At 46.5% G+C, this 10,568-nt stretch overlaps 1 protein-coding gene across 1 annotated transcript; it reads right to left on the reverse strand.

Moving 5' to 3' along the window:
* Positions 1-1,815: 1,815 nt before the first annotated feature.
* On the reverse strand, positions 1,816-5,607 carry TMEM30B (transmembrane protein 30B). Its single transcript, XM_075008495.1, has one exon. The coding sequence runs from the start codon at positions 4,852-4,854 to the stop codon at positions 3,811-3,813; it is 1,044 nt and encodes a 347-aa protein (XP_074864596.1). The 5' UTR covers positions 4,855-5,607; the 3' UTR covers positions 1,816-3,810.
* Between the last annotated feature and the right edge of the window lie 4,961 nt (positions 5,608-10,568).

Raw genomic sequence — 10,568 nt, forward strand, 5'->3', positions numbered from 1 at the left:
GATCTTTAACACCAAACACCATCACTCTCTTGCTGTGCTGAAAATCCAATCACAACCCAAGCAATTAGCACAACCTTTGGATTAACCCAGCTGTCCCTGGAACATTGCAGTTCCGTCTTTTTAAAACAAATCAGTTCAGTTTTTAAGACACAGATTCTTTCTTGCACTTGCAAAATAACTATTGGCAAAATTTTGAACCTACAATTACTTCGTATTCTACAGGCAATCACGTCGCTGCGTAGATGACGAACCACTGCTGCAGTTACTTTTGCTCACAAAAGGGACACGTGCAAGAAATAAGGCTACTGAATTTCAAACAAAATACCGATGAGAACCATTGCTCACCCACTGTGAGAAAGGCTCTTTTCCTGATTTAGCATTATGAGTGGTTTTGTAAGTGAACACAAAGTTGTTAGAAAAGTTTTACACATTGTTTATCCTTACATTGTGCATCATAAATGTAAGCTATGAACTTTGATCAAAACCCTTCATCCGCCACCTAATGAAACTGTCACAAGGATACTTTACAAGTTCACCTGCTGTTCGCCATATAGAACACGTAATCTTAGTGGGGGTAGGGGATGTGAAGTCATTGGGACCTTCACTGTCCTGAGCACTCTGACTGAAATTATGGACACTTCCCAATAACCTGTTTTAGTTTAAAAAAGTTTTGAAAAAAAAAAACCAAAAAAAACACATGCTTTTTTTTTCCCCTCTGAGGGTAATTCAATATGCATCCACCTTGTCAGATGCCTGGCTGTGACTTCACAGGGAAATGAGCTGTTTGCCAGTTTCTTCTGTTAGTTATAAAATTATCCAAATGGACAGGCATGGGGGGGGGGCGGGGAAGAGAAAGGAGGTTTCCAATTCCTTTCAATTGGAAGGGATCTATTTGGTGGTAATTGGAAATAAAAGTATTTCTTTTACTCTTTCTTTTGGGAGTGGGGGACAGAGGGAGGAAGGGTGGGGGGAGAGTAAAAGCTACACACTCTTTAGTGAGGAAGTCTTCTGCACACAGGAAATAAAGATACTGTATGGACAAGTAGCAGTTACAGAAAATTATGCAGAACAGCCTCTTATAAAGAGGAGAATCAGAACATGGCTGACTTATTTATGTTGATCACACCAGAGGTGAGCCTCCACAGAATCACATCTGCAGTCTACAATGAAGTTTTCTTTCATTTCAGCCATATGTATACTCCAGTCACTACTCCTCAAGGCTGTTTTGCACAGCTGGCCTGCACTCTGTGAATGGTTTTGGAAGGCATGTGGAACACAGTAGGTTTAGGCAGTTAAGAGTTTTTTCCACAAATAGATCCACACTTTCCATTAAAAAGATCTACATTATGGAAATCGAGCTTGCTCTTTCCACTCAAAGCTGCCTTCCAGAAGATCCACATTGGCTATGAAGCTTAAAAGAGATACTAGCAAAACCAGCAGCACTACTGGTTTGTGGGGTGATGCATCTGTTTCACGACCAGAAGATCTAACATTTCTGAGCATAAAGAAAAAATGAAGTCATGTATACAGTAGCTGCATCCTACAGACTACTTCCCAGATTTAAAAAAAACTTGCCCTGCAGTCCGATTTTTTTTTTTGTAATAAACAGAATAGTTAGCATGAATAATGTTAACAGAAGAAAGGGCCAGTTCAGCCCTACTTTATACCTTTGCAACCTCAATGGTATTTGCATGGGTTAAACAAAGCAGAATGCGCTCCATACACTCCCTGTACACACTGTTATTATATTAGTTCATATGAAAGCTTTTCGTGCACTTGCAGCATTCCACAGACCCAGTTCCACAGGAGTTTAGGGAAAAAAAGATCATTTAATATGAAAGTCATTTCTCAGACAAACAATGACTCATATACCGCAATCCAAAGCATATTCAAAGAACTAAAAGCAATTTGGTTAAAGCTTTACATGACTTTTCAAGTTTCAACTGACATACAATTCAGAGCACCAGCATACAAGATGCTGCACCTAAAGTAGTAATACGCCTGCATTTATAATTCATCTTCAAGACAATTTTCTGGATTAAGATTCACCCAACTTGCCCACGCTTGCCCCAAAACTTCCAATATACCTAGATGTGAGAAGGTGAGCCATTACATTAGGAATTAGACATCGACATGCCAGAGCCATTCAGACATCCAATAAGGATTCATCATCTCAGAAGCAACCACTGTCAAGTAATGGTTCCCAAGGCTACCATCACTTTAACTTGTTTTCAACTCAACTCTTTAATTAAAGAGGCTTTAAAAAAAACAAACAAACAAACAAAAGAATACAAACCCTCACAAGGCAGAAACAAAATATTAAACATTAAGGAAAATACATATGAGAACAAAACTATTTTCCTTACTTAGTCTGTTAGTCACTATTTTTGTACATGATTTTAGTTAAAATATAAAATAACTTTATATACACATTTTAGATAAGCATTGGATGGCCAATTTTATTGCTATAAAGACTTTTTTTAGTGTCAAAAGTTACCTATTGCTAAGAATGTCATGATCTGTTAGAAAAAGAACATATGGGCAAGGCACAATCCTCCCACTCTTTTTAAGAAAAGATAAATCTATTGCAGAGAAAGCTTTCTGCCACAGGGGCTTGACAAGTGAAAAATAAATGGACTGCACCAGCAATAGTCAACTGTGTTCAGAAGATGCTCACAGGTAAAGTACTTGTGTAGAAGGGAGAAGCTATTTTCTCTGCAGCTACCAATAGGAGCCCAAGTGAGAAGGACAGATAGAAAAGAAATGGTTTTGGAGCACAGTTACAACTTAAATCTGATCTCTCACATGATAGCTTCTCGCTAAGGATTAACATCAACCTCTAAAGTTTATCTTTCTGGAGAACTCCAGTTCCACTTTTTCCACATCAGTGAAGGACTAATATACTTTTCTCCTCTTCAAAAAGAGAAGAAAAAAAATTCTGAACTCAGAACAGTTGACAACTGGCTTGTTAGCTGTAAGTATCAGCCAACTGCAAAAACCACCACCAAAGTGATTCTTCTTTATGGACATGTTTGACTCTTGGGCTCAAGCAGTATGGTGGAGCTCACTTCTGCTAAACCTGTCACATTGATCTTTGGTCTTGCTATGGTATTGCCAAATGTCCCTTTTACTGTTTTAAAGAAAAAGGCACCAATAATTAGGCCCCAAATATGGTACCTGTAAAAATCCTGTGAGACCTAAATGGCAACTTTATTATTAAATGACGCTGTTTGTTTATTGATATTCTAGTTCAGTTGCATGTTCAAGCTATCATGCACAGTGGTTTGCCATTTGGATTGCAAATTTGGCAGTAGATTGTTTTTAAAACAGAGACTAGTGAGCTTCATTTCCATTGCTAAACAAAAGGTTAGAAAGACAGAAGACAAAAGCAGATAGAGGAAAATAGTACAGGAAGCACGACGGGTTAAATTTCTGCCACTCTTCAAAGTAAAAAATAAAAATCTAAGGTGTCATCATTAGACATATTGGTTAGTTGCGCAGGGTGAAAAGAAAATCTGACAGTGATCCTTTAGCTGCGCGGATATACACAAAAAGCGATGCTTTTATCATCCAGTTTAAATAAGCTGAGCCTGTAAAGTTTTAACCAGAGTTTTGTAGCAAGGCGATAGAGCTTTCATCTAGCCCATTACAGACAGGGAAGGCCCAGTTCTCCTCTCACTTACATTGGTGAGAGTTGACAGTAAACCCAGTAAATCAGAAAGAGACGAATAAGGCCCAGATACTAGCAGCAAAGTTTCAGTCTGGAACTCAATTTCCTCCAAAGTTTGATGGCATTTGGACTCCAGGTCTCTATTCAACATCCATCTGGTTTTGCTTCTGGTATTTGATATGGACAGCCAGCATGACAAAGCCAGTGAGGATGCAGGCAGTGCCAAAGACCAAGTAGACAATGCCCAGAAAGGGGTTCTTGCCACCCATCCAGGACACAGTGCTGAAGATGACCTTCTTGGTGCCCTGGAAGGAGAGGACAGGGTAGTTGTAGGTGATGTCCATGCGGTAGGTGCCCTGGGGCAGGCCAGAGGAAAAGTTGCCTTCATGCACGCGGCGGTAGAGCTTGCGGAAGGTGGGCAGGGCAGCGGTGCGCATCCACACAATGAAGTCCTCGTTGATGAAGCCGGTGTTGTTGGGGTTGGCCGTGTCCAGCAGGTAGGCCGCCTTGGGCCAGTTGGGGGGCTTGGCTGTGTTCTTGAAGGCGAGGGCCAGGCTGCCATTGACAGGTTCCGGGTTGCTGAACTTAATGTTGGAGTCTGTCCACCAGGAAATGCCCCGGCTGTCCAGTGGCACGGCCTGGAAGGTGCCGTTGAGCAGATGGTAGAGGGCGAAGGAGTCATTGAAGAGGCTGTTGGCGATGGCCCCGCAGGGGGCGATAGGGAGCCCCTGGGGGTCGACGCGGAAGGGGCTGCACTCCGAGGCCGGGCTGGTCAGCGCGGCCGCGTCCCCGCTGAGCTGGCTGTCGTCGCGGGACACGCCGTAGCGCCGGTGGTTCTGGTAGTAGTTGGAGAGCTCGTAGTAGAGGCACACGGGCCCCGGGAAGGGTTCGTCCAGGAGGAAGAGCAGCGAGCAGGTGCAGCCGCCGGCCCCCGCCCGGCTGGCGTTAGCGCAGGCCGAGCAGTTGTGGCCGCTGCCCGGCGCCCCCGTGTAGTCGAGCTCCAGCTCGCGGATGGTGGCGGAGGAGAAGTGCAGCCCCAGCCCCAGCGCCAGGCAGGCCAGGCCCGCGCAGAAGAAGAGCGGCAGCGCCGTGCCCGCCGACAGCAGCGGCTGCCAGGCCGGGAGGCGCTGCTGCGTGAAGGCCGTGTTGTCCGGCTTGTTGCGCGCGGGCGGCCCGGCCGCCATGCTCCCGGCTCGGCTCGGCTCGGCTCGGCGCAGCCCGCCCCGCCCGGCGCTGCGCACAGCCCGCGTCCGCCCCACCTGACGGCCTGGGCGCAGACCGGCTCCCCGCGTCGCCCCGCACAAACGCGTGGGGGGGGGACCCCGGCTCTGGCTTCCGCCCGGGGGCGTCTCGCCGTTGTGAGTGACGCGGAACCCTGGCCCGGTTTTAATTCGGTCCGCGGAGAGGGGCGCCCGGACGCGCGGATCCCGGCTCCGCGCGCTATTGCACGGAGCCCCGCCCCTCTGGCCCACCTGCAGCCGCCCGTTCCCGCGGCCTCCGGCAGGGCAGCAACATCCTGCTCGTCCGGGTGCAGAGTCTGCACTCAGGCAGTCCAGCTACAGCCGCATCTGGGCCCACACAGCCACGCTGGGCGCCAGAGGAGGCGGACCTGGGGCCAAGCAGGGGAGGCGGTGGGGTGAGGAGTTGGCCGCAGGGGGTTGCTTCCCCTTGGCCTCCACCGGCAGCCTGCTCCGCCCTGCTGTGCTGCAGCCTCCTGGCCCACTGAGACCCGCTTCTCTGCGGGCGGCGGGGGCAGAAGCCTCTTCCCACGGGTGGTGAGAAGCAGGGCTCAGTGAGCTGGGAGGGCACAATGGGCAGAGCAGAGGAGGCTGCCACTTGTACCACCCATATGGTGAGTGGGGGCATGAGGGAAGTGACCCCTTGCGGCTGCCACCACCGTTGTGCTCTGCCCAAGGTAATCCCTGCCCTGGTTGCTCAGGGCCTGCAGCATCAGGGGGCTGCCCTGGGCCCTGCACCTGGGGCAGTGGAGTTCCTTCTCTCCCTATCCCCATCCTCATCCCTCCTCAGGGTGGTCTCGCACCCACCGTGGCATCTGTTCAGCCCAGCATATCTGTGAATACACATGCAACATAGCACAGCCTGTTTACTTAATACTAAGTCTGAGGCCATTCAGAGTAAAATATTGAGTATTCAGGACTGACAAACTGAAAAAAAAAAAAAAAGCTACTTTGGTGCTATTGTCTGAGGATGCACTGCTCATATTGCAAACAGTTAAGGGGAATTCCACAAATGGCTACGTAAAGAAACCTGATCAATATACAGTGTCAGCATTTTAACACCGTAATAACTAACAATGTCCAGAGTATTGTAACTTTTTGTTAATTAGAAATATTAGACATGTATTTTATTTATTTTTTTATTTTTATTTTTTTATTGCCAAAATTCACCTTGTAAAATATGAGCCATGATGGGCACTGGACAAAATGATATTGCTGCTACTAGTTTTCAAATCTGGCAAAATAGCTCAGTTTTTTGCTGAGGGAGCTTTTTTTACAGTGGTGTTATCGTATGCAAAAAAGAAATATTTCCTTTTCCACCTGCAAGTGTTCAGGATGTAAGATCATACTTAATAGAAATACATCCCTGCATTTCACTTTTTCAGAGTTAGGAATATTTCCACATGCCAAAGGAAAAACAGATTTAAACAAATTAGGGTATGTCTGTACCACAAAATTAGGTCAGATTTATTGAGGTCGATATTAAGTATCCAATTTTATAAATGCGTGTCCTCACTAAGCATATGTAGTCGACGGAGTGTGTCCGCATTATGATGGCTACCATTAAATCTTAACAGCAATGCACTGTGGGCAGACATCCGCACTTTCTACCACCCATTTGAATTCTGGGTTGGGCTACCAATACCTGATTGGACAAAAACAGGTGGTTCTGACTACGCATCAGCAGCCTTTGATGGTGCACTTAACTCCTCCCTCGCTCCATCCTTCAAAGCAATGACAATCATTTCATGCCCTTTCCTCCTAGTTATCTGCGTAGGTGCCATACCATGGCAATCATGGACTCCACATAGCTGCAAACTGCTGTGGCAACCATTGTAAACATCTCGCATATTATACTGTGGTTTGTCCAGGGTCTAGTCAGGAGCTGCCTGCATGTGAGAAGGCCGTGCACACAGACATGCAGGAACTGCATGAATGGAGCAATTGGGGTATTCTGGCAGCAGTTGAGCGTGGTGATACAGTGAAAAGCCAATTCTTGTCTCAGGAAGCAAGCACCGACAGGTGGGATGACGACCAGAGGCTGTAAAATTTTCACACGGGTAAGGCCGCTTTCATGGAACTTAGTGAATTGCTTTCTCCTGCCTTGATGCACAGTAATACCAGAAAGACCCACTCTGACAGTTGAGAAACAAGTGGCACTAAATGAGGAGAAGGGGAGGGGAGAGAGGTAGGTACACTGGATGGTTAGGGATAGGGTCCAGAGTGACCTAGTCAAACTGGAGGATTGGCTAAGGGAAGAATTATGAGGTTCAACCAGGCCAAATGCAGAGTCCTGCTCTTAGGATGGAAGCATCCCATGTACTGCTTCAGGCTGGAACTGACATGCTAAGAGGCAGTTTTGCAGGAAAAAACCCATAGTAGACAAGAAACTGGATATGACTCAACAGTGTGCCCTGGTTGCCAAGGAGGCTAATGGCATATTGGACTGCATTAGTAGGAGCATTGCCAGCAGATCAAGGGGAGTGCGTAGTCCCCTTTATTTGGCACTGGTGAAGCCACATTTGGAATATTGAGTATCGGAGGGGTAGCCGTGTTAGTCTGGATCTGTAACAGCAACAAAGGGTCCTGTGGCACCTTATAGACTAACAGAAAAGTTTTGAGCATGAGCTTTCGTGAGCACAGACTCACTTCATCAGATGCTGGTCTTGGAAAATTTGGAATATTGTGTCCAGTTTTGGGCCTCCTCCCCCACTACAGAAGGGATGAGGACAAATTGGAGACAATCCAGCAGGGGGCAACAAACATGGTCTGGGGGATGTGGTACGTGACTCATGAGGAGAGGCTGAGGGAACTGGGTTTATTTAGTCTGCAGAAGAGGAGAATAAGGAGGGATTTGATAGTAGCCTTCAGTTACCTGAAGTGGGATTCCAAAGAAGATGGAGCCGGGTACAATAACTAAAGACTCTTTTGTGCTGAAATCATGTATTTTTATTTAGGGAAACACAGGGAACACAGACTTCTCTGAAGAGAAAAGGGGTGCAGGTGTGGCCAGGGTCTGATAAGGAAGGGAGGGAGCACAAAGACAGGTGGTTTATTATAGTTGCCCTCTGTAGCAATCAAACTATGGGATTGGCAGCCTGATGGTGCAGGAGCCATGTCTTGGAATTGAGATAAAGGCTTCTTTGCCCTTCACCCCCCACCTCCACCCCTGCCGGATTGTAGGGTATCTTGGAGAGGAGAACTTGGAACGTGGTCAGGAGGGCAGGTGGTTTATCAGTGCGTGCAGGGGGGCTCTGTATTCCAGCTGCTTTTCTGACCCTCTGTCAGGTGCTGTAACTGTATAACCAATATGGTTTCTCTAGCCATTTTGGGAGGCCTATAGCTTGTCTGCAGCCAGACTATAGAGCAGCAGTCATTAACTGTAAAGCTAGAAGTCACATACTCACTTTCCATCTACATTTCAGCACAATAGTAGCATATCAGGCTGTTAAGAAGAAGACCACGTCCTACTGCCAGCCACTGTTAAACAGATCACAAGATGGGTAAGGAAAACTTAATTAACAGCATTTCGTCTGGCAGGCAACAACTTATCAATGGCTGAGGTGGAACCACCATTCTCTGATGACTGTCTTCACTTTTCTACTGTTTTCTGTATACTGTTTTCCGTATATTCTCTGTCTGGTTTGTAATTGCTCCTGTCTGCTGTATAATTAATTTTGTTAGGTGTAAATCAGTTAAGGTGGTGGGTTATGATTGGTTAGGTAATTCTGTTTCCATGGGCTATTATTGGTAAGTAAAATTGTGCTAAAATTATTGGTCAAGGTATAGCTAAACAGGACTCAAGTTTCACTACTTAAAAACTTAAAAATCAAATGGAGAGAGAAATCTCTGAGCTGCAGTTCATTTGCAAATTTAACTCCATTAACCAAGGATTAAACACAGACTGGGGGTGGCTCGCAGCTTACAAAACCAGCTTCTCCGCCCTGGGTGTTAATATAGCCCCATTAGACTCTGACAAAAGCTCACATCCCCCGTCTGATCTAACTTGTTTTTAACTCTTTTGATAAGTACTATTGATACTGGGCCATTTCCACCTTGCTGAATAGACCTTGTCAGCTCTGGCCCTCCCTTTTACTGGGACCCCACTCTTTAAATACCCCTCTGAAACCCCCCCCCACTCATGCATCTGATGAAGTGGGTCTTTGCCCACAAAAGCTTATGCTCTAAAATATCTTTCAGTCAATAAGGTGCCACAAGACTTCTTGTTGCTCTCGAAGCTACAGACTAACACGGCTACCTCTCTGATACTTAAAAACTGGAGTCCAAGAAGAAAGAGGGCAGAACAGAACATCAAAGGGGAAAAAAGAAAAACAGAACAGAGAAAGGAGAACAGAACATCCAACAGGAGGGAAGAAGGAACACCTAAAGGACTCAGCCCCAAGGCCCCCACAAGACCATGAGGTGCAGCAACCAGCATCCAGAGAGTGACTTTGTCTGTCCCAACAGTGGAAGTCTGCCTGCCTGCTTTATCAGGATTGGTGAGCATGATACTGTGTGCTTAGCATGTATTCTGCTTTCTTGGTAATTGTAAATAAATAGAGAATAAGACTATTACTGTGTAAGGCTTTCTCAGTGGCACAGATCCTGCATACCCACAGGGAATTATGCTCTGAGCCCTAGGAATTGGGTAAGGGTGGGAGTTTAAATTTACAGGGTCATGCCTTGAGCCCTAAGGATTGGGTAAAGGTGTGTATGTGCCTGAGTGTGGAAGGGATGAGAAATTTGTGCAGGTAACAGTGCCTCATCATCTCTGCTTGCTCCCCCATGAGCCTCTACATTTTATCCTGTGTCTACGCTGCCCGCATGTTTCCTGTCCTCCTGTTTGGTGCTGATGACCTCTAACAATGCTTTCCTCCCTGCATTCAGTTGTGCCCTGTCAGTGTGGATGGAGTGCGTGAGCTCACGAAACATTTTTCTCATGTTGTACATTTTTTCACCTTCTAATCGGTGGAAGCCTAATTTCTGGAGAACTGGGGCAGGTAGCAGACTGATGGTTCCAGCTGAACTGGGGGAGAAAACCGAGGGTAGACTTTGAGGATGTGCATTGTGAAAGAGGGAAGGTTCACTCTTACAGTGAATGAAGCACTCTGTAACACAAAGGGCACTCATTACATAGAAGGCTACATTTGTGTTTTAAACTGAGTGCCTATCAGTAAGGTGTTATGGCCAAGCACTGGGCCGCTGAATTTATTTTGCAAGCAGGCTTGGTAAACAACATGTTAGGAGGGCTCTTTTGCTTCTGCTTTGAAAACGTAGAAAAGGGTGCTTGCAAACTACAGCCCTCCTCATTCACTCATTTGCATTTGCAAAGGGGGAGCCTCCTTTGCAAGAGCCCTCCTCCCCAGCCCTCTCCCCCTCACAGCGTGTTTGCAGGCTGCAGTCCTTCATTGCCACATTGACCTGAATGGGGAGTGCTGTGCAGGGGCTCAGATGTGCATAGTCAACACATGGTCATATCCAAGGCTATTTTCCAGCCCATCACAAATCTGGGGGTCCTAATTTGTTGGGGATAAAAAAAGCAGAGGTAGATTGCCTCAGTGCTTTCAACTGTAGTCCTTTCACCCGGGTCACCATGCACATTATCAGCCTTCTCCAAATCACAGAGCATGACCGGGAACGGATGCTGTATAAAAGTGTCC

This window comes from Carettochelys insculpta, chromosome 14 (assembly GCF_033958435.1).
Source record: "Carettochelys insculpta isolate YL-2023 chromosome 14, ASM3395843v1, whole genome shotgun sequence".
NCBI lineage: Eukaryota > Metazoa > Chordata > Testudines > Carettochelyidae > Carettochelys > Carettochelys insculpta.